Source organism: Chaetodon trifascialis, chromosome 5, assembly GCF_039877785.1.
Source record: "Chaetodon trifascialis isolate fChaTrf1 chromosome 5, fChaTrf1.hap1, whole genome shotgun sequence".
Taxonomy (NCBI): Eukaryota; Metazoa; Chordata; class Actinopteri; order Chaetodontiformes; family Chaetodontidae; genus Chaetodon; species Chaetodon trifascialis.
The window spans coordinates 26,397,731-26,421,578 of record NC_092060.1 but is presented as its reverse complement, the minus strand read 5'-3'; the positions used below and the strand labels follow the sequence as shown (position 1 = coordinate 26,421,578).

Genomic DNA, 23,848 nt, shown 5'->3' with positions numbered 1-23,848 from the left:
CCATTAACTACAGCATGTATTTCACAATGCAGCACTTTACTGGATGTTTTCATCCAAATGCATGACCTGATTGTCCACTCACTGACACGTACAGTATGTTGTTGGACGGCAGTTCGTTTTGTGTCTTTTCACTGGACATAGATGCTATTCTGAGGGAGCAGAGTGTGGCAGCACTGAACAGCTGGGGGTCATTGAGCTGCTCGAGGAAATGAGTGCAAGCAGAAGCACGTTTGCTCATAAAAATGATTTTATATTGGAGCATAAACACTATTTTAGCACCATTTTAAAACACTGCTGACAATGAACTCTTAATTCTCTTCAACATGTCCTGTGTAGTATATTTGTCATGGTTTACTGGCATTTGAAAGGACAGTTGGTGCCTAATGTGAGACCGCTTTCAACAGACGTGAACACTGGAGTTGGTCTTTAATCAAATATACAAAGTTGTTAAGTTGAGAATGAACAGGTGTTGTTCGGCCCTTCTGATGTTTTTATAGGAATTGTTTTGCTCTCTTAAAGCACTGCTTTGCATCACATTTCACAAGCTGCGCGGCACACTCAAAGTGTTTACAGCAGCTGGTGTTTAAAAATGTCGCTGGAAGGAAAACTCCTCCCTGAATGTACATCCAAATTCTGCATTCCTGCAGTTATTTCATGACTGCCCTCTAATTTACTTTATGCTGCAGCCACATTGCTCCGTCTGCCTCAGCTGACGTTACGGGATTTCCTGCATCACCCAGAATGCAACCTGCAGAGGGTCTGAACTTGATGGGCAATGCATTATGTTACAGCAGGAGATGGAGCTGAAATCATGAAGAGAAATGAGAGTCATTACCCTCTCTCAAATCACAGCATGCTGTGGGGCTGCTCTGTTCCGCTCTGTTGGAGCTGCTGGGTGGAGAAAGTTGTGCGTCTTTCTTGCTTAGAAATCTCTGTATGATTGTCTGAATGTTCATACTGACGCTTCACGTTGTTCTTAAGATTAGCTCCACCTTGACCAGCAACAGTGTTAAAACACAGCTTAAATATCAATACATCAATAATAGTCATCTAATGATAATATACTTTTACTTTTGACTTTAAATACATTTTGTTGCTAGTGCTTCTGGACTTTTACTTAAAGGCACGCACGTTGTTTCTCTCTCTAGGTGTCAAACAATAACAAAAGGCGGAATTTGATGATGTCATGAAGTAGTGTGGGCTCATGGGAGTTGTTGTCTTTAGTGTTCAACAACCATCATTGCAGATGAAAATCTATCTGATGTGACTCAAGCATGTTTACAGACAAGGTAATATATCAAAGTTTTATTCATGTTACATTTAGTCACCTTCACTTCCTTCCTCACTCTCTGACCACTCATCTGGTGTTTCCTGTGTTTCCATTGACAGGAGGCAAAATGAAACACACCGTTATGTTGAACAAAATTAGCAATTTGTCCGGGTTTGAACCTTGTTGGAAACATTTGGGATAATGTAAGTACACAGCTCAACAAAATATATAAGATAGGTCATAATTTGTAGACATTTAATGCAGAAATGTTACATATTGTGTGTTCAAATTACATTTTGAATCCAGGACTTGCCCTTGTATTGGACTATTTTTATATTGTGGTATTGCTGCTTTTATAAATAAGTAAATGATTTAGAATTCTTCCACCACTGAAGATTAGTGAGTTCCATTCGTGAGCACTGTGCAGCAATGCCAGCTACAGTTTATTGCTGATTGACTGTCATGTAAGACAGTAATGAAGTTAACGTTGAAAGCAGCAGATCAACACTGTGAATCAAGTTTGTATTCTGAAACTGAAATGGAGCGGAATGGTCTAATGACCCTGTTTAAATGCCAAACATAATGTATTAATCTTAAGTTTCATGCCAAATATTTTTGTTGTTAGTTATCTGGTATGCCTAACAAGACCCTGCTTCCCTTACTTTGATTTTGCAAGTTGAGCATGTGATGTTTTAATGGTTTCACACTGAGAATGTGGAGTCAGAGGCTTGTCGGTGCCAAAGTATGCAGGGCAAGGCTTCTAAAAATCACTCTGGTTCAATTACTGTGTCAATACCCAACATGCTCAAACTGCTAATCTCCCAGCAAATACCTTCAGCATGTGTGCACACATTTGGAAAAGACAGGAAGGGACTTTGACATAAATGAAACTGTTTTGAAAGGACGAGACGGGTTGCTTGTTTAAGTAGGTTTTTTGAATCAAGGATGAAAAGAGTATTATGGAATACAAGCACTCACTTACTGACATGAAAATGTGCACAAAGAGGGAAAGGGCAACTAACAAATCATGGGCAACATCAAAAGATAGATAGAAAAAGCATTTATTGAGGGTTAGATCCTCTGTTAACAATGTGGAGAAATACTTCAAATGAGTGAAATCTACTGAAAGTATTCTGTGAGAATATATCTGTGAAGAATCTATATTAAGTATAGATGAGACTCCATGGAGAGCTGAATTTATTTCAGTTCTTCACTTTTTGCTGTCTCAGCAATCATAATCCTGCACCATAGTAAAGAAGAATGTGCAAACGCTGGACCAGGCGTCGTTGCAGTACTCCTCTGCCAGCTTCTTGTTGTTAGGCTGACAGGACTTGACAGCTCTGGGTAGGGGCCGTGGGGTGGAAGACGAGTCAGTCTTCCTCTGTGCATCACGGAGTCTGAAATGAGCATCTCTGGCAGCTCCTCTGCACATACCTGCCCTGACCAACGCACTACTGTCCTGGCACAAATTCTTCTGCTTCTTCAGCGCCCTGGCCATTTGCTTCCAGTAAAGTTTGACGTTGGAGGTGTACTGGGGACACACAGCTGGTCTGGCGACGTACTCACAGCTGAACCTCCTGTCGCCCTTCTTGCAGGTGACTGTCAGGATGAAGAGGTCCTCACCTGTCGCTGCCCAGGAACACTCTGATTTGTCTTTGGTGACCATTTTGCCCTTAATGGGCCGGGCAGAGACGGATTTGGGTTGACGGCCCAGCTTTAGCCCTGGCCTGTCCTTCTGCGGTCCTCTGTCCACCCCTCTTCCTCTCCGTCCATGGCTCTTATGACAGCTGATCAACATCAGCTGATGGGAAATACAAGCCAGGACCAGCAGGATGGTGACATTGGTGAGGAGAGCCATGAAATCAGCAAAACACACCCTGCATGAGGATAAATTCAGATTTAGATGTCGAACCTTAAATCCCTTTCATTTCCCTGCTTAAAAGAAGACATTATAATCCCTCATTATAACTATGTTTTAGAAGGAAATGGCTCAATTTCCTGTGGAGACATTGTGTGGGTACTCAAGGCTTAAGACAGTGACTCTGAAACAAAAAGGTAAGATTCTTAGCATAGCTTCTTTCCAGGCAATCTGACATTTTTTACATAAGACATAAAAAGGCATTAAGAAAAGGAATGAGAGACACAAGGCAATACAAAAAGTCACATACTTGGAATTTAAATAGAGAATAAAAATACATTTCTTAAGGAATAATTCAGAAAAATCTGAAGAATAAGAAGTCCTGGTTGATAAATTGGCTCAAACATTTATTTAAAAAAGGTCACGGCAAAGAAAGTCTTAATCCTTGATTGAAAAGAAGCCCAGGATAAAACAGTCATAGTACATATAAAGTAAAAAAGACAATATTACATAAGTGTAGACACACTCTCTAACATAACAGAGATGTAGCAGTTATACCACAAGAAATTTAATTAGATAAGGGCCATATATACCCTTAAATTCACTCCAAGAATACATTTGTATTTTAACATTAAGGTAATAAAGAATACTGAGGCAAGTCGCAGCCACCACACACACTAATGTACAAGTTCTATCACAGGGCTGATACCAAAGTAATGAGGTTAGTAATCAGGTAGCACTGCAGATGAAACAGTAGTGACTTAACTTACCTGAAGTTTTCAAAGTGAACTTCAGTTTACAGTCCTGACACCTGAGAGCTGAGAGCTGCCTTCACCTGCAGCTACAGTACGCTGCTGCAGAGCCAGCCTTCCCCTCCCCTTCACAAACACACACACACACACACACACACACACACACACACACACACACACACACACACACACACACACACACACACACACACACGTACTTCTCCCCTTGTTAGGACACTCACTGACATAGCGCATTCGCTGGCCCCTTAACCTAACATTAACCATCACAACCCTCAAACAGCCCTTTGAAGGAGTGTCTAAAATTGAGGACCAGCCAAAAAATGTCCTCACTCCAAATGTCTTAAACACAAATTTGTCCTCACAAGGATAGCTGCACAAGTACACAGGCTGCACACATGATTGGAGGGCTTGCAAACATTGTTGACTTCACATGAGTCACCCATGGAAAGAGCAGTCTTTTAGAGGTATTTTGAGCAAAAATACTGCCTGTAAAAGTGTTTTTTTTTTAAATTTCAGTAAAGCTTGTAAAGGCAGGCAAACCTCAGAACTAGAGATTATACTATAGAAGCTTGAAATGCATTAAAAAAAAAAAAAAAAGAACGTAATTTTAATCAAACTATAGAAAAAATTCTGGTAAAATTAAATGAACCATTAAAACCTAAATCTGCTTAACAACCAGTGCAGTGAGATAGTTTTGCTTAAAATTACACAGACCACTCTTCCTCATGGTCTCATGCACTGTGGCATCTTAATTAAGACATATTCAAATTACTCAAAGTTATATTTTTGCATAAACCTGTAAACACTAGATTTGAGTGACTGAAAGTAATCTGTTTTGGCTGCTTCAGGAAGTACCACATGCTTTATGTAAACCTCACTTTTAAGGCTTGATTTTAAACAAATGCACATAACACTGGGTTTTTTAAACCCTTCATTTAACTTTATGCTGCTGCCGTATGCTGAAGATAACATGACTTGAAATATCTTGGAACAAGCCAGATGTACTTGGAGAAAATCACTGACTGACTGAACTTTGTGGTCTGTTTAACTGAAGCAACAGCGGCACCCAAAGGTTAAATATGGTACAGCAGCTAATTCCACTATTAAGACATAATGTTACTAGCAGCCATAATCAATATTGCTATTTTTATGCTATCAAATCTCACAGCAATTGGGGTGCCCCTATAGCTCAGCTGGTAGGGTATGCACCCCATGCATTCAGGCTTGACTCCCGCCTGCTGCTCATTTGCTGCGTGTCTTCCCCTCTCTCTCTGCCCCCTTTGCTATCATGCCTTCAGCTGTCACTGTCATAAAGGCTAAAAAGCCCAAAAGATAATAATAATAATAAAAACACTCAGAACATTTTTTTTGCAGGTTTTTTGTAGTTGTTTTCATCAAGAAGGAGCTATAAAGCTATTCAACACACAGTAATTGAGAATAGTGTTTATTTAACACAATCATTTTCACATTCATCATATCTTCCTGTCAAATACACCAGTACAGAAATCACAGCCTTTTTCAGAGCAAAATAAAAATCATGGTCTTTCCAGCAATGTGATATTCGAGGAATTATTAAGTGATGCAAGTGAAGATTATATACAAGTAACAAACATAAATACAAATAAGTGACACCAATGAGTTGTGTGTCTCTCCTGTCCTGACACATACATTGTTGTAATGGTTTATGCAGCTACAGAAACCCTCTCACAAGTTAAAGTAGTAGTTGTATGCACACTGTGTGAACCATTTTGCAAAACATTTGTTCTTACACGATTAAGACTCTCTTTCTGCTGTTACATTTGGAAGATGATGCATGCAGAGTTCACTGAGAAATCCTGCTTTGGACGTCACAGCAGTGCCACCTCTTCCCCTGAAGAGAGCGCTACAGTTCTTCTACCATGGATGAACAAACTTTGTCCCTCCCAGGGGACTTTAATCAGACATCAGAAGCTATCTTCATCAGAATCTTAAATTTGTGAATATAATAGAGGGGGGGATGCATATACAGTTGGAAATTATACACATCAGTATTTTGAGGGAAAAAAGTTGGAATTTTGCACATGAATGCTGAAGGCAAACTTGAATCCGGCCCTCCAACACAGAACACTAAGATTAGTCATGAAACAACATAATAAGAGCCGTGCGTTAATGAAGAGGCCCAGTGCTGCAGCTCACCTTCCTCGTTAATTCCGAAACAAACCAATGACATATGCGCAGATGCCTTGCAGTGACCTCCAGCAGTACTGCCGAGCTATCCTCTTAGCATTGCTCTCCTCAGGAGGTGTCGTCGGTTGTGCGCTGGTAATCTGCGTGGTCCTTTCCCTTGGTGGGATGCGAATGGCTTCTGTGGAAGTTTGCCTTGCGGAATCAGGCCTTGTAGGTGCAGTAGGTCGAGGTCTTTCAGGCTGTGGTCTCGGTCCTGTCCGGGAAGGAGCCTCTGGCCATGGCCGGGAGAAGGAAGCAGATGAGAAGACCATTTGAGATTCATCAGTTGCCTTCCTGCACATGTGTGGTTGGATCTGCCTTGGCGCCTGGCAGGCATTGTGGAGCTTTCTGAGGCCCCACATCATCTGGACGAAGTAGTGTCGAGGGTTTTTGTTGTAGGAGCGGCAGGTGTAAGGCTTGCCCACGTATTCACACCAGTAGGAGCGCTTGCTGCTCTGGCACAACAGCCTCAGCCTGGTGTATTCCCCTTGGCCGGTGACGATCATGGTGCACAAGTCATTTTCCTTGGTTTTGAATTGGATGGGGTCATCCCAGATGCTTTGTCTTCGGCTGCCGTCGTTCTGAGCCTCAGCTGGCCGAAAGCAGCAGGCAAACAGTAGGAGCAGAGCGCTGGCCTGGGTCCACATGGTGTCAGACAGATGCTGAGTGGAAGAGGAGGAGAGTGGGACTGCTTGAGCTGAGGGCCCCTCCTGCTATTTATTGGCCATGCAAAGAATTCAGGTTACAAAAAATAAAAAGCAGTCAGACTAAACTTGAATGGGAGGAGGAGGTGAGCAGCGACATGTAGTTATTGCCATCTCGAGAAAGCATGAGCTGCATGAGATGTTGATAGTGATGCTCTTGTTCATCCAGGTGTCATGTAATATGAGTACAAACAGTTATACATAAAAAACCTGAGTAAATAAATACAAGCAACTGACAAGTATTGTCAGTTGCAAGTTATGGAATAATTTCTCACACTCTTTTGTTGCCAGAGGGTTTATGTTATCATGCAAACATCATAGTTTTCAACAATGCTCTTGTGTCTGCTGAGTTTCAATTAAAAAGAAATGTGGCACGTCTGTATACTCATGTAAACGAGCCTCCTGTAGCCCTCAAGTTCTTGCTTGTTTTAAAAGGCAGTTGGAGCTCACCCCATGCAGCGGAGCCTATCATTTCCTTCCAAACATAAACACAATTAGACTGCACAACCACACAGAAACGTGAGCAGAAGTCACTCACACATGGCCAACCAAGTTCAGCATGGAGTGTGGTAAGAAGTTGCTGTGCCAATTAAGAAAGAACAAGAAATGCCTGTGCGAGAGCAGGGTGGTTAGCATGGTTGTTAGGTCAGATAGTGGGGGTGGGGTAGGATATGTCTTACGTGGCTTTATTTTCAGGTCCATATGGAGAAAAAGGCCCCTTTGTGAGTAATTTGGGACGAGCAGTCAACACATCAGGAAGAGATTTAGCTTTACTAAGTGGAGTGAAAAGAATTGTAGGTTTCCTTCACTTCACTTTTCAAAAAACATAACATGTCATCTAATTGAAGCACTGTTCGAAAGTCTTCTTTCCCCTACTTCTTGAGTGTTAGTTTTCCCTTGAGATTGCAGCAAATTCACTGGCACACTGTAAATGCTTAGAATGCTGTCCACTGGTGTGCATTATATTCAAAACCTCCACCACATGCTGGTTCGGAGGAGAAACCTCCTTAACTTCTGGCACAGTGCAATACATCATTTTAACTTATATATATATATAAGTTGGACCAAATTACTCACAAAGGGGCCTTTATCTCCATATGAACCTGAAAATAATATATGTATGTATGTATATATATATATTCATGTGTGTGTGTGTGTGTGTGTGTGTGTACATCCATCTATTGTCTATACCCGACTATCCCTTTTTGGGGTTGCGGGGGGCCTGGAGCCTATCCCAGCTGTCATTGGGCGAAAGGCAGGGTACACCTTGAACCAGGTCGCCAGCTGATCGCAGGGCAACATATACACACAGGCAAGCATTCACACTCACACTCACACCTATGGAAAATTGTAGAGTCAGCAATTAACCTAATGAGCATGTTTTGGTCTGTGCGAGAAAGAGAGAGAACCCACGCATGCACGAGAAGAATATGCAAACTTCACACAGAAAGGCTAGATGTGTGTGTGTGTGTGTGTGTGTGTGTGTGTGTGTGTGTGTGTGTGTGTGTGTATTAAATGAGACACTTCAAAGATAAAAACTGTGTGTATGTGCCAACTGCAATATTACATTTTAATTTAAATAAAAAGTAATGATGCCACTAAGATTACTTCATCTATAATGTAGTGAGATATGTGACGTTTTCTTTGCTGGTTCTCAACTAGTGAATTTTCCTCATGACAGAAAACAGTACTATGCATTTTATTTTGTGAGCCCTTTTCTCCAGAGCCTCTTAAAGTGCATGCTGTTAAAGCACTGGCGCTCTTGCTGGCAGAAAGATGGAACTAAAGATGGATTGCACATAAAGTAATATATAACTTCTGTAGATTCTGGGGAATAACCATTCCAGCACGTTTGAAGTGCAAATAAACACAATAACAGAGATTTCTTCTGAAGCACTGCTTATGTTTTTAAAGTTTTTTGTCTCTTAAACAAGACTATTCAGAAGTAGGAATGAGTTGGAATGTGGTTTTGCTGCTGGTGTTTATTCACGTACTGTTTGGTGCCTGAGAAAACCTCAGGATGAAGCTTCTGGTAGGAAATAATCATCTCGTCTTGAAAATAGCTGACCAGTAACGCAACCAAGTGGGTTCTGGCCAGCAGTGGGCTCACCATATAAAAATGTGGAGTGTTGTGTTAAGTCTTAAGATACACTATGAGCAAGAAAACACATTAACATTTATCATTAATATCTTATCGTATTTTTGTAGAACACTATTTTAAGATATAGTTTTATTTATATACAATTCCCCATTCTTCCCATTGATGCTTTTTTTTCTTTACCAAATAAAAAAAAAACTTTAAATTTTGTTCCACACTGGATTTAAGTGAAATATATGTTACCCAAAAATGTATTCAAGGCACTACTATCTTTATAATGACAACCTGTTTGTCATTCTTGGAAAGGCGCTAAAATGAAAACTGGAAAAAAAAAAAAAAAAAAAAAAAAGACAGTGAAATAACAACAAATAGAATTTCAAAGTTTATTCACAATTTATACACTCCACTTTTCACCACCACATAAAAAGTTCCTCTTCAGTGGCTCCATCAGTGTCCAACTTTGGAGCATCACAGTTCAAACCAGCTACCACTGACAGCATCCATCCAGAGTCTGGAAAGGCCTACACCATGTCTAGTTTAGCACTTAGTAAAATCAGACCGTTTTTCTCCCAAGAATGGTCACATCCAGACTCTAGCATTTAAGAAAACCAATGATAGTCCTGTCAAAGTGATCACACAGATTCTTCAAAAATGTCCATCTTAACAAGAAACTGGGTACTGAAATGTAAAGTAAAAGAACTGTCAATTAATCCAATGCTAACTGGAGCCATTTTGAATTTATACCACAGTAAGAATTTATTCTGACAACTGATATATACAGCATGTATGGCACAAGGCTTATGTATACTGTTACTACATATACTATAGTATAGGCCTACAGTACTGTAGTAGTAAATGAGCTAGCCTACTGTATGTAGAACAACATAGTTAGCGAGCTTTCTAGCTGTAGCTACTATCTACCTAGCCTATATTCTTTGTGGTACCTAAAATGATCAAAGTTATAAGCTATTCCTTTTGATTTATGAAATTAGTTAGTCTATGTGATGTAAATTAAAAATGGTCATTCAATGAAATTAAGTACAGAAGATTAAATGTTTTCTGTAGTTTTGAATGCTAATTATTTGGTTTTGTTGGATCAAGTGACACAACTTTGATGCTAATGGTAGGGGATCAAGCCCTTTCTTGAAAATACTGAAATGTACTTATTCAATTAATCTTGCTTTTATTTGATTAAACATAAAATCATATTTTTTAGTACTGTAAACCCTTACATTTGTTACTGTAAGGTTCTTACTGTAGACTAGCTTATTCTGCTACTGCACTGTTAGCATACTCAAAGACAACTAGCAAGACGAGTAAAATTCTGTTACGATGGACATTTTTTCACAGTGTGCATCAATACCATCAACTGTGTGAAGCATTCTACTGGTTTTCTACTATTTGATTGACAGTGCTCACTTGTCCCATGAGTGGATTGTCTAATTTTCCACCATCATTACTACACTGACAGCAGCTGCAAATCTAACCTGTAAACATGGAGGCGGGGTGGGTGAGATAAATGGATTGGCCTGCCCAATGTGTTAGTGATAGAGTTCAGCATATTCCACAGCCAACATCAACAAGTAATACAAAATAAAAAAGAGCTCTTGAATACATTCACTCGTTCAATCATTTTTAAATGTATCCATAGCTACTGTGGGTTTTTAGAAAGCAGAAACAAAATAAGCACATAATTGATAGACCACTAAAAGACCTGAGACCTACAGTAAAAAAAATAATTTGGCTTGAGAAAGTGTTTCTCCACTTGAAAAGTATCATCACTATGAAAGCAAGACAGATCTCAGATAAAATTAGTCAACTCAACATGATAGCTTGTGTTGTTAATCAGTTCATCACCTATGGAACTATCTATAAGCGTGACACTTTCATCATAGCGTGTGATATATTAAGAATGCTCTGACTTTATCATGTGAATTAAAGGGAAAATCCACCCCAAATACTTACACTGTTGGTAAAATGGTATTTGGACACATTTCTTGATTGATTTTGCTGTTTGGTGGTGTGTTGTCGGACAAACATTGATGCCAGATGTTGTGGAAAGATATTTCCAGCACTGCTACAATGGGATGTGCTTCTTCGCTGTTTAAAAAGTGGTACCTAACCTGTGGAGGTGGCTCCCTAAATGGCCCCAAGATAAATCTGAGGGATCCCCAAAATGATTAATGAGTAAAAATGTATTTCTGTTGCGCATAATGAAATACAGGTGGTGTCAAAACTATTCAAATGAATCGATATGTGCATGGAAAATCACTCTTTGGTTAAACTTCATACAACTCACTGACACATATAACCTGTGAGGAGGGGGTGCAATTAAAAAATGATTTTTAAAGGGTAACTTGACAAAATGTTTGGGAACCACCGGTCCCCACTCCCAAAAAAATACTATAATATGTAAAAAGAAACACTGATATCAGTCTTAGTAGACCTGAATGCAGCAACAAGCCACAAGTTTGTCTCACCTTTTTTTTTATAATCTTATAATATAATCTTTTTAATAATCTCAGGCTTGTTTAAAGGCATTTTGGGAACTGTAGGAAATAGGTTAAGGAAAAATGGGTATGCTGTAAAAAGTAAAACAGTATTTTTGAAATGCTATAGCACAAAATATCTCCTTGTGCACATTTAATATCACAGACAGGTTACTTTTAACAGTGTAAGAGCATCCATGGGTGGATTTTCCCTGTGAGAAGGAGCACATCTATCAAAATGCCAGGGTGACACATACATCTGAAAGGCAACCAGTCATTTGCAATTTTCCCAAAACCAGTCAATCTCTGGATGTTTTGTAATATTGTAAACATTTTTAAGAAGTCGTGCTAAATTTCCGTCATATTGACCTCCAAAATCCACCTGGGAACAACGTGTTTCTGTATTTTTTTTTACTCCTTTGTTCAAATCATCCAGTTCTCAGACATTAAAATACTGCACACCTACTAACTCACACACGCTGCTTGTGTTGAACGCCATACATCCATTTGACGTGCAGGAGAAACAGCTCACCATGACCTTCCAGTGACCTTTCAGCCACCGTCTTCTTAAGCACAAACAAATACATTAAAATGAACAGGCATCACAGTTATTGTCGTGTCCTCTTGCTGAATGTGTTTTCAGCTTGGTTTTGTGTCGGAACAAATGTAAACGCAGACACAGCAGTCCTTTGAAAAATGCAGAACAAGCCTGGCTCAGATTGATGCTGAGGGAGAAGAGTTTGATGTCCTGCAGGCAGAGTTTCTGGGAGACAGGAGAGCAGGTAACTGTACTGTAGGCTACGATCTGCCTGGTTGAGGAGGTTGAGTTGATCGCTAGAGATAGAAACACCCAAAGGGCTTTGTGTGTTGTTTTGTTGTAAGGAAGCCAGCTTTTATTGAGCTTCTTCTGGTCTGAGGGGTCATGAAAAAAACATCTTGAAAATAGATGGAACAAAAGAAAGGTTTTGATTAGTAAACTCAAAATATAATGGATGTATTTGGACATTGCTTCACAGGTTAGTGCACACATTGCTGCACTTTTGTACCAATTTACCAACCTTTTCTTAACTCTGTGTCAGTGCTCTCTTACATAACGATTTCTATAATCCTATCAGGAAAACTACACAGGCTAATCACATAAACCGGCACTAATCAATGCTCTATCAAGTCTTGAAATTAAATAAATAAGAAACTTTTTTAATTTTTTTTTTGGCATTATTGGGCCTTTTTCTTGATGCTGGAAATCCATTCAAGTGAAACTGCTTTGAAATGCAAAATTGCTCCAAACTCTCGTTTGACAGACTTTTTATGAAGGAAAACATGATTTTCAGACTTGATAAATTACCTGTTAAATGTTAACAGCAATGGTTCTGAGCCATTGTATTTGTTATTGATCTGGGAGTCAGAGCCCATTCCGCTGCTGGATCAATTCTAGTAGATTCAAATGAATGGCCGCAATCTAAAATGTAAAACTGCAAGAAGGCAAACTTACTATGGTGTGTTTTCGTTCCAGTTTTCGAGGGCACTAGGAAGGCAAATATTGGAGAAAAATGAGTTAGATTTTCTAAGTATTTAGTTAATAATTCAAAACTTGCTGTATTGCCATTTTCTTTTGAACGGCCCAGGAGATTAATGTGGCTCTGGCTGTGTTGTGAAATAACAGACATAAGAGTGCAGCCAGTGATGTTTTCATGAAGCTCCACTGAGAGTTTTCAAAGACTGCCTGGTGCTTTTTGCCATTGAAAATTTTTACTATTGTTATATTAGTCCTGTACAACCTGCTGGGAATAACGCATCTCCCTCCAGATATTAAAAGCTATATTCCAACATGCTGTATATATTTTGGCAGAAACTGTGACATTATGTTAATGTGACATTCATGAAACCAAAAATAGGACTTTTTTAAAAGTTTAAGTTCTGAAATAGCAAATATGTTTGTCAAAATCTTAATTTTACACAACCTTTATGAAAATGCAAACTTTAGGAAGGCATCGTTGTATAAATCAGCAAACTGAGTGTGTTTTTGTAAATTGTAACTGAGATTTAAATACATCAAAAGGTCATTGAATTAAAAGGACAATAGGTTGTTTGCACATGACGTCACATCACTGTTTTGTTGTGGCGCAAACTGCAGATGGAGGACCGGAAGTGATTTTCTGCATAGGAAGCACTGATTTTCTGTTTATACCTTTCTCTTGTAATTTCATCTGAACTAGCAGAGTAAGAACTTTCCTTCATCTCATCCGATGCAGTTTTCACTTCCGGCCCTCCACCTGAATTTGTGACTGCAAACAACCTATTGATAAAAAGTATCAAATATGGTGTTTTGCTAAATTATAATTCTAAGGATTCACACTAACTACAAGAAATGTCTCAAAGCATGAAGCTGGTCAGACAGGTTACTGACTGTTCTGTAAATGACGCAGTTTTTAGTGCCAAATTATGTAAACATCAAACAAAGCAAAAAAGGGGCATAAGCACATTCAACATCTCTCCTCTACAGCACACTGACTAAGCAGTCACAAGTACTCAGACATAAATACCGTGAGGACATTTATGGTTCGTTAGTGATTCCAAAATTAGCAGTTCTCACCATGATGGTTTTCCTGCAAAATCACTGTGAGCAGAAAAGCACTAAAACAAGCTGCAAAGAAGTGTTAGAGGGTTCGGTTAGGGGGTGCATGTAAAAATAAGATTAAAAACAGAAGGGAGAGAGATAGATGGCATGGTGACGGCAGGCAAACAGCAGGCGGAGAAGGCAGCTGTGCAAAAGAAAGATTAGAGTTTGTAAGGGAAAAATTAAAATAGCGTTAGAGAACCGGAGATCTGAGGCGCAGCTGTCCAGTACCTTTCAGGAGCCAGAGCAAGAGCCGGCTCTCTGTCACCAGTCGATGTGCCTCGGAGGAGCCGAGGCCCGCGGGAACCTGTTCATGGTGTCATAGGTAGGGATGCTACACACACACACACAGGGCACAACATTAACAGCACAGACAATACAGTCATCACCATTTTGTGAAACAACCGCCGCCTGCTTCTCTTCTTCTGCTTGACAAAGAGGAGCAGGACGAGGGTTCATCAGGCAGAGAGCAGAACAGCTTCATCAGCATCCTCTCAGGGGTTAACGCTGATAGACTGCACAGTCAGTTGAAGGGGCACTAAGTAAAGCTTTTCCTGTCTGACAGTACAAGATCATGATTGTATTAGTGGAGTTGATGGGGTTGTTGATCGTCAGATTTCTATCACATTTTGATTTAAATGAACAAAAAAAAAACCTTCCTCCCTGTAAAGTGACTTTATTGCTTTTACTTGACAGGTTAACATGGTTTTAAGGGAAGCAGCAGTGAAGTGTCAGTGTTTCAATGATTGTTGATAAAGGTCAATAGAGGTCATACGGTACTCAGTGCCCTTTTAAAATTATGCTTTATTTTTGGTGATAAATTTCAATCTAGTGTTTTGTATCTATTTCAGTTTTTCAAGTAAAGACCAACAAAAGATCAAATAAAATATTTTCAGCAAAAATGTATAGCTCCACCAGTTCAAAAAGTTTCAAAGATTTAAGATTAAATGTATACAGACCAGTAAGTGTGTGGTCTTCTCTATAATTTAGCTGTTTTGCTCTCTTCCTTTAAGCTTCTGTTACAGTAGGTTGGCTGTCCAAAAGCATCCTCGTCCAAATGTAGCTTAAAAATATATGTAACATGCAGTTAGATGTTAGATTAAGAAGGAAATCAAAAGAGCAGCATTCCCAGCATCACACCAAAGCTTGACATGCTTGCCTCTCTCTGAACAAAATGATCAGGTGTACATTCATCGGACTTTGGCTGACTCTAAATGAGAGGAAACAGGAAGATGTTTTCATTCCAGGGCGCACACAGAGCATGCAGTGTTAGTGACATGGTAGCTTCTCCAAAAACCAGACAGCAGAACATTTGGCAACAAGTCAGAGGGAAGTAATGGTACCAAAATATGAACAAGAGATGGACAGAGCAAAATTTACAACAGCAAATCATAACAATCTCATTTCTGTGCCTTAAATACAGAGTTTTAGTCAGGACATGCCTAGCTTCTCTTAGCATAAAGTCTGCTAGCATGGAGCAGCTCTCTCCAAAGATCAAAATATGATTATCAGCACCTCAAAGGCTCATTAACAGACAGAGTTCTAAGTAACTTTCTGCTATTTCTGTCTCCTTTAAGTTTACTTAAGTGTACTAAAGTAGTCCTTGAGTACCACTTGAGTATACTGAGTGTAAATAGTTGCTAAACTGGTGCAACAGCCACATTGAGGTGTTGGTAAGCAGATTTATTCATTTCAGACAGGACACACACTTGCTGCAAGTCTTTATGCTAACCAAAGCTAGCTGCCTCTTAGCTCTAGGTCCACACAGATAAGACAGTGGTACAAATATTAAAAAAAAATATGTCATACTAGATGTTTTTTAATTAAAGTTACAATTACTTGTCAGCTTTCCTGTTAATGTTCAAATGGCTGACCTCCATACACTGGTTTGCGTGTCTGCGTGTTTCAGTGAATCAACTCCCCCAAAGGCATGCACGGCGTCCAGCCACGTCATTATGCTTGTGATAAAAACCCACTTCCCCAGGCATGCCTCCACCTCGCACAACATGCAGTAACAGGATTATTACAGCGTTTACCTTGTCATCATAGGATTTGGGATACCTTGTGAGGGCTCACTATGATAACCATTATTACCAATTTCCATACTGAAAACAAAATATTGTATAAAAAAAAGGGGGGGGGGGGTGAAAAAATGTGATGTGAGAGACATGGCATGCTGATCACACTTTTGGAGTAAAAATGCTCTTTTTGAGTAGTCAAACTTTTCAAGAATGTTAGGAGATAAATCTTTTTTGAGTACAAACCGCAGTGTTTTTCCTTTTTTTAGTATTTACACTATAACTTAGAAAAAACAGGTGGATTTGTAAGGTAATGATTGCAAGAGCCCTTCATGAAAGGTAAGGGGCACTTTTCAAAGGTAGCACACGACAAGAAGCCACACCATCCACCCATAAGAGCAATTCCAAGCTTAAAAACGTAAACCAGCACCAAGAATTTAGTAAACAATTCTATGTACAAGATCCAGAGAAAAGCACAGAGTGATAGAAAGGGGAGGGAGGTGGGTAAAATGTCTTACGTTTTCATGGGAATTGTCTCAATGCTATAAAGATACACACACAAAAAAAAACATAAAAATGTTATTGAATGTTCAGCGACAGAAACGCACCAGAAAGTTGCCTCCAGCACAGATCACATGACAAGAGACGCCACTGATCGAGGCGCTGGTTTGCATTTGTGCAAAGCCGTGATCAAATGATCGAGTGAACAAAAGGTTCATGAGAAAGAAATGTGAATGGACAAATGCCTCAATGTTTCTTTGTAAAGTGCCGAGTGCTTGACAGAGAGGAATGACACACAAAAAATAAAAGATATGGAAGATGGAAATAGTAGAAATGGTTATCACAAAGTAAAATGCCAAGTCCCAGAAACAGAGGAACTACAAGGAAGAGAGAAGGGAGGAGAAAGTAAACCAACAGTAAACCAGTGGACAAAAAGAACCACCTGAAAAGCTGAACCTAAAACTCAGTTTATTCTAGTCGTAAAATTAAAAGAATCTCAGTGTTATAAATGATAAGTGAGCAAATTAGCAAACTGAAAAGTGAAATTCCTGCAGCTTAGCTAGATACGACTTGCACAAGAAGACGTGGAAGCAAAAGGATGTCCTGCAACCATTCACAACATAATATAAGGATATCATATTTCATTTTTTGAAGTATAAACCGTAAAATAAACGAATATATGCAGTGGCAAAGTACTAACAGAACACCAAGTGCAGTCACTCACTCATCGTAAACATCCTCTGTGTCCATCCTGCGGTAGTACTTGGCTAGTTTCACTGCTAGGATGATGCTCGGGAGCAGGAAGAGAGTGCTGCAGCCCAGGCCCATCCAGAATGTGTTCTGTGGAAAAAGCAAACGATTAGAGCTGAAACGATTAGTCCGTATCGGGAAGTATTTTGAGAATCTATTAAATATTAAAAACATGAAATATTTTTGGCTTTTTTTGGATCTAATGGATGTCACCTCTGGCTTTTCTATGCTCTGAATTATTAATTTATTAATCGAAAAAACAATTAAATGAATTACCTTTATCGAAAATGAATGAAATCTTGAGCTGCAGCCTTACAAACTCTTATTAAAACAGTTAAAAAGTCACATTTTTTGTATGTCTCTGTATTGCGTATTTTTCACCACTTTATCACTGTGTGAAATGTAACTTGCATGTAAGTTGTACGTTTTCTAAAAATCCCATCAAAGCAGTTGTTGCTGTAGCTTTATATGCACCATTACTACCACCACTTGTAAAATACAGTCCTGTTTAAGTGGGGTTTATTCCCCTGTATCTGTATTATTATCCCTGTACAATTACCATGGAGTCGACCAAGAAACTGCACGCAATGATTTCCGTTGTGTCCACCATGTTGCTGAAGGGCTTGCATGGTGCCACCTCCAGGGCCAACTACAGAGAGCAAGACGTAAACAACGTCAGCACACAGATTCAGCTATACATTGGTAACACTGTCCCCTTATTCTGTATGTTATAGTCTGTTTTTGCTTAATAGTGTGAATCCTGTTGTGTTGCCATGCTAGTTTTTGAAAGCGATTTAAGAGTTCTTGGAAAACAGCATAAAAAATTATGAATGAAATCAAAATGTCCTATTGACCCTGAGATCAACAAAACAGCTTGAGGCTTTTTTTTGTTTTAAACTTTGTTTTGAAATCCTTAACTTAACTACGGAAGAAACCAATATGCCACAAAGCAAATTCCTCAAATTTATAGAGGTTGTAATTGTTATATTTGTCTTCTCTATATTTACCCCTCAACTCTTATGTAACATGTAAAGGTCTTTCTGCCAGTACACACTCTCCGTGTTCCACTGGTGTTTGGTTAAGACAAAAATGAATCTTGGACTGAACATATAAGTCAGCACTGAGGAGCTGCAGTGAAAGTGAGAATCTCATACGCTTCAACGAGTTAACAGGTTGTCACAAACACTTACAGATGTTTTGACCCATTCTATGTACTGATGGAAGTAGCCAACAATCGTTGCTGTGTATTTTCCTGTTTCCTGAGGAAGATCAAGACATAGTGTGGGTTACAGGCCATTTACAGAGTGAGAAAATGAACAAAGCAAGTGATCCTTCAGTTACCAGGTTGATTAAATGTGTAGCATTCTGGGAGATGAGGTACTGGGCTGCTTCAATGGCATCGAGAACTGCTAAGACTTTGTTCTGCAGAGAAGAAATTAGACATTTTGATCAATGGTAAATCTTAGCATTTCAGATTCAGACTGCAGGGCTGGTTTACTTACAGGCAGGTCTGAGGCTGTTCTCTCCAGGAACCTCATACTCTGGTTCAATGCGCTCTTTAAAAAGGAAATTAAGAGCACAAATTAACATCAGCAATGTCAAAGGTCAGGGGATACAACCAGGAATCATTCAACACCTGGAAACACGCCAGTAAAACACAAATGGAGACCAGGCAAGGACAAAACCGACACTTGATGAGCAGTTTTATGTCCTTCAGTACATGCATGCACAGGAGTTTTGTTCCAAAATTAAATATCCATAATGTAAAAGAAAGAAAATTTTCATTTACTTTTGTGATACAATTGCTTACATACATTGTATGAAACAATTCGTGGTTTTCCCACCAGTGATGGAACGCTGTCCCAAATGAATGACTGAAGCAACATCTCATTTCCTAAAGTGGATATTTTGTAATATTTTGGTACAAATCCCTTCATGTTCACTTCATGGAGAATATGATCCTCATGTAAATGTAAATACAGGAACACACACACAATATCCTACAATACCACCCAAAATGAGATATATTTTCTCAGACTAAATGTCATCTGTGAGATAAAATATCTCTCTAAATGCTCCAAATAATGAATGGGGACACTAAATACACAGGATGGACACATATCTGCTTACCCTCGCTCTAACATATTTCTTGTAGTTGACAGTGGATAAAGTTAAAAAAACAAAAACAAAGAAAAACATAAAAAAGCTGTTGTAAAAGTTGTGTTGAAGTGCATCAGTGCTTGTCTGAAAAGCTAGCAGCTGAACATCCTTGGCGTTACTCAAAAGAATGGCATTGCCTTTGACAGGGAAAAGAAAACTGAATATTTAATTTGCTTTTCACAGACATGACATGTTTGATGACACACGCCTGAGGGTCAGGAAGGTTCTGCTTTTGATGATGCTAAATGAAATGCTGAAATATACTTTCTCTGTCAAGGATGATACCATTCTTTTAAATAGACATTAGCACAAGGCTCACACACCAATAACTCCTGCTGCAGCTCTGGCACACACGCGCGCACACACACACACACACACACACACACACACACACACACACACACACACACACACACACACACACACACACACACACACACACACACACCATTTACTGATGAACCTTTCCTCTGAGCACAGATTTTTAGAGAGTTTCTTTAAACCTGTATTTATTGAATTTTTGGCCACTTGGGGGCAGCGCAACAAGATGTAAACATAAAGCTCACATCATTGTTTTTTTAATCTTAAAAATGTGATAAAAAAAAGAGTGACATAGGGCATAAATAATATGTTCAGACATAGAGACAATAACATAAAGCTGTGACAGTGATGTATGTATGTATGTGATGATATGATAAGAGTGCAGGAGTGGAGATTAGATTAGATTAGGTCTGGTATGAGTGGGTGATGTTTGTATGAGAGGCAGTGATATGTATCCGAGTTTAGTGATCCTGGACAGATAGGTCTGTGGAGTAAGAAGCATGGCATTGTGGCAGAGAGAAAGACATAGAGTTAATGTTATCGTGCTACCACATATGATGTAACAACAATGTTACAATAATAGTAGTATAATGATGAATTATAGAACTAATAGAATTAGATTATGATGATGATTGCACACAATATAATAATGAAAATGAATTAAAAAGCCCACTTTAGTACATTTTTGTGCTGGTTGTTCCTCTCTTTCTCCTCAAACTGCTTCATCCTCTGAAGTTACACACTTTCCCACATTTCCCAGAGTGCCTTTAAGCATCCCTCCAGTGAATAATTGGTGAGAGTATACCGAATTTGCTTGCACCTCCAGCAAAAGTAGACAAGTACGTAAACAAGTAAAGAAGAGCTGGAGCGTTTCATAAGAGAAAGCGTCGTCCTGTCAAAACGCAGCATGCCCTGTGGCTGCATCGCACTCAGGTCTTTTGAGGCCACTGTGGGTGACACCACTGGTCTATGGCTCTTTTATTCTGGGCTTTTGTCTGACAGCCAAGCAGACAAATATTAAGCCATAAAAACAGAAAATGAAAACTCTTTGTATAATGCTCTGCTGTGAATGTGATTATCCTGATGCAATGTCAGATCCTGTTTTCTCAGTAACCAAATGAATGCTAAATACACAAGTTGCTGCTTTTTCATAGTTTTTAAGTGGTTTCGGGTGGAAGTTTCCCGTAGGGGCACAACTAGACATAAAATCCAACCAAAAACCAAGAGTCCAGTCAGGCATGATTATCTGGACTGAACACAGAGACACAGTGGGGCATTACCATGGCCTGCTCCATGGGGACGATCTGTTGACTGTGGATCTGCCGCAGAGTGCCGACGTGGCCTTTCAGAGCGGTCTGCAGAGCGCCTCTAGGCTGAAACAAACATGCAAGTTTGGTGAAATGTCATTCATCAAAGCACTGAAAAGAATTTTAGCCTATAAATTACTAAACAAGTTATATCAGAGACTTGGAGCTTAATGTTTGCCTTTCTGGGCAAAAGCATGTGTTTCTCCAGTCCAATTCCTCTTGTATTGTTTAAGAGTCGTGGAGAGATATCAGGTGCACGGACTTAACACTTTAAAAGGCAGCAGTTAATGGGAAATTTGGTCTTAAGTGTGAGTAACAAGGCTGCATGTAACACCTTTATATTGATGTTATAGCAGAATTTTTTGACATTAAACTGGTCTGAGCTCCATCGTTCTGGAAAATAAATGTGTTGTGTTGCCTTCCTGAAACCCTCCGTCAGACTGCTCTAACAGACTCTCTCTATTTAGGCGTGGCTGTTATGTTTTGGACAAAGGAACATTAAGTCTGGACACTAAGGACACCGAAATCCACCAAAGTGCCCCCATGGCAATGTAAATAAATACTGTAATCAAATTACTGTAAGTGCCTGTGAACTGAGAAAACACTGTGATACTACACAGAGTTGATGTTTGTATATATCAGCCAGAACAGCATCAGGGTGTTCTTACCATGAGGTCTGTCTGAGCCTCCAGCTCTCTGGCAAAAGACAGCAGGTCCACCACAGTGACCCCTTTGTTGACCTGAAGATAAGAAGTAAATACAGAGAAAGAAAAAAAAAAATCGAAACATTCTTCTCTCAATAGTTATATTTTGGGGGGGGGGGGGGGGGGGGTACTCAGATTATTGTTCATTGTATTGCTTTTTTTATACACTTTTAAAAAATCCATGACATGGATAAGACTGAGCTACTCCATTAAAAACACATCGGCATTACGTTTTAAAACCGCATCAACACATCTTCCTTCAGTATTGTCTTAAGGGGTAAACATTCAAGTACTTCAATGTCTTTCATGAGGAGTAAATATTTGTTATCTAATTAACAAAGAAACATAACCCCACCTCAACTTTCTGTAAAGCTGCCAAGTCGACTGAACTCAGTGTGTAGGATTTAGTGGCATCTAGTGTTGAGGTTGCAGATTGCAACCAACTGATACCCCTACCCAAACTGGCCTTTTTAGCAGCAGACCTTCATTTATTCAAATGAATGAAGTAGTTAGAAACCTGCACAACTGTAGGGGTGCTTCTGGGATTTTGGGTTACAGCCTGTTTTTACCAAGGTGACTCTAATATTTTCTACCCTGAAACATGATTAAATTCAATTCCGAAAAAAAAGTACAAAAAAGAGCAGAGCAGGAAACATTTGCTGGACATAAAATATCTTATTTGACTTTTGGGGAGTGTGTGACTCGTGTATCAGGACAGGTGGTTCACTTGAACAGAGCTCTTAAAGCTTTTCTTTTTTTTCTCTCTCTCTCTCAGGAAATAAATCTAAGTGAACCTGACAGGTAGTGTTGGAGAAGACAGGGAATGCCAAGTCCCAGCTTGTTCCTACATACTCTTTGCCTTGGCAGGAGTCCTTTTGGATAATCGAGCTTCAATGGTCCTCGACAGAACCCGGTGTACTGTGTCATGTCGCAGCTCTTATTAGGTAAAACACAGCTGCCTGCTGTATGTTAACTGACAGCCAGGCAGGAGGCTGTTCAGCGGAGCCTAAGCAACCAAGATATTTCTGGTAACATACCATTAAAGTACAACTGTGAAACAATAATATTAGTATATGCATAACAATCTGTAGTCAATATTTACTCTGATCTTTCACAAATATATTGATATTTATAGAGAACTAACACAAGATGATGTCATACAGCCTCCTGTAACAGTCTAACTGGTTCACTTCACAGTGAAATATCAAAAACATTAATTTGGCCTTTATAATTTTCAGTCAGATCATATTTAGTTACTGTATGCATGTATCTGACCGTCCTCGTGTTTTCAGCTCATTTGTCTGTTTTGTGTGTGTGTGTCCCTTTAAGTCTCCTCTCATTCGTGCACAATTTCAGTGCATCCTGTTTGAGGTTGTGTGTTTGTCACTTCATACTTATGGCTCTGCTCACTCAGCGTGTCAGCGTGTGTCCGTTTGTTTCTGTATGTGTGCGAGTGTGTCACCTCTTCCAGGTAGTCTGCATAGTTGATTTCTGACAGCCCTGCTTCAGAGAAGTCCAGGAGGTTCTGCTTCCCCTCTGCCTCTAACAGGATTATTCCCCTCAGGTCGATCTTAATGCTGTCCAGCTGACCCACCACATCCTTTGTAAACTGTATACATGAAAAAGGTACAGCGATAGGTTTGCTAAGGCCTGTAGGTAAAACACTGCAGCTTCATTGTTGATCTAGTCTAAGGACTTCTTCTATTGATGCTAAATGCTTTAAAGGCACTGTGATTTCTACCTCTATTTAAGCCTGTTAGCAAAGCTTGGCTATAAATCACAGTTCAAGTCTGTGGATAGCAGAAAGAGGGAATTACTGTTAGTCTGCATAAAAGTTGTTGACATAATGAAAGGCCAACACAAACGCAAAACAAATGTTGGCAGTAGAGTGACCAAATCTTAAAAATGTGGTTTGGGTGGAAGTCCACATGTCCCAGAATGGTAGTCATTGATGTTGTTTGTTTGGAAAGTTTCTTTTTGTTTCTACTGTAAATTACAGCCCCTATTAATGTATTTCTACGCACATTTCCTTTCAATATTTTGTGTTTCTTTTATATCTTGTCATTCTATGTC

The 23,848-nt window shown here is 39.4% G+C and overlaps 3 protein-coding genes across 3 annotated transcripts in view; all 3 read right to left on the bottom strand.

Moving 5' to 3' along the window:
• Nucleotides 1–2,315: 2,315 nt before the first annotated feature.
• On the bottom strand, nt 2,316–3,980 carry LOC139331470 (fibroblast growth factor-binding protein 1-like). The gene is made up of 2 exons (XM_070962940.1): nt 3,899–3,980; nt 2,316–3,147 (listed from the first exon to the last, which is right to left on the bottom strand). Exon 2 carries the CDS (start codon nt 3,126–3,128, stop codon nt 2,496–2,498), a length of 633 nt encoding a protein of 210 aa, XP_070819041.1. The 5' UTR covers nt 3,129–3,147; nt 3,899–3,980; the 3' UTR covers nt 2,316–2,495.
• Nucleotides 3,981–6,084: 2,104 nt separating this feature from the next.
• fgfbp2a (fibroblast growth factor binding protein 2a) lies at nt 6,085–6,753 on the bottom strand. Its single transcript, XM_070961953.1, has one exon. It carries the CDS (start codon nt 6,751–6,753, stop codon nt 6,085–6,087), a length of 669 nt encoding a protein of 222 aa, XP_070818054.1.
• A 2,524-nt stretch (nt 6,754–9,277) lies between these two features.
• The window catches only part of prom1a (prominin 1a), a 77,888-nt gene continuing 63,317 nt past the window's right edge, over nt 9,278–23,848 (bottom strand). Inside the window, exons 17-30 of the mRNA XM_070962004.1 lie at nt 23,238–23,384; nt 21,740–21,811; nt 21,045–21,137; nt 19,414–19,431; nt 18,786–18,839; nt 18,625–18,705; nt 18,474–18,542; nt 17,843–17,932; nt 17,258–17,373; nt 16,551–16,574; nt 14,246–14,348; nt 13,991–14,159; nt 12,890–12,922; nt 9,278–12,332 (exon numbers count right to left, since the gene is read on the bottom strand). Of these exons, the coding sequence (XP_070818105.1) occupies nt 14,279–14,348; nt 16,551–16,574; nt 17,258–17,373; nt 17,843–17,932; nt 18,474–18,542; nt 18,625–18,705; nt 18,786–18,839; nt 19,414–19,431; nt 21,045–21,137; nt 21,740–21,811; nt 23,238–23,384 (834 nt within the window). The 3' untranslated portion in view covers nt 9,278–12,332; nt 12,890–12,922; nt 13,991–14,159; nt 14,246–14,278. The remainder of the gene's footprint in view (nt 12,333–12,889; nt 12,923–13,990; nt 14,160–14,245; nt 14,349–16,550; nt 16,575–17,257; nt 17,374–17,842; nt 17,933–18,473; nt 18,543–18,624; nt 18,706–18,785; nt 18,840–19,413; nt 19,432–21,044; nt 21,138–21,739; nt 21,812–23,237; nt 23,385–23,848) is intronic.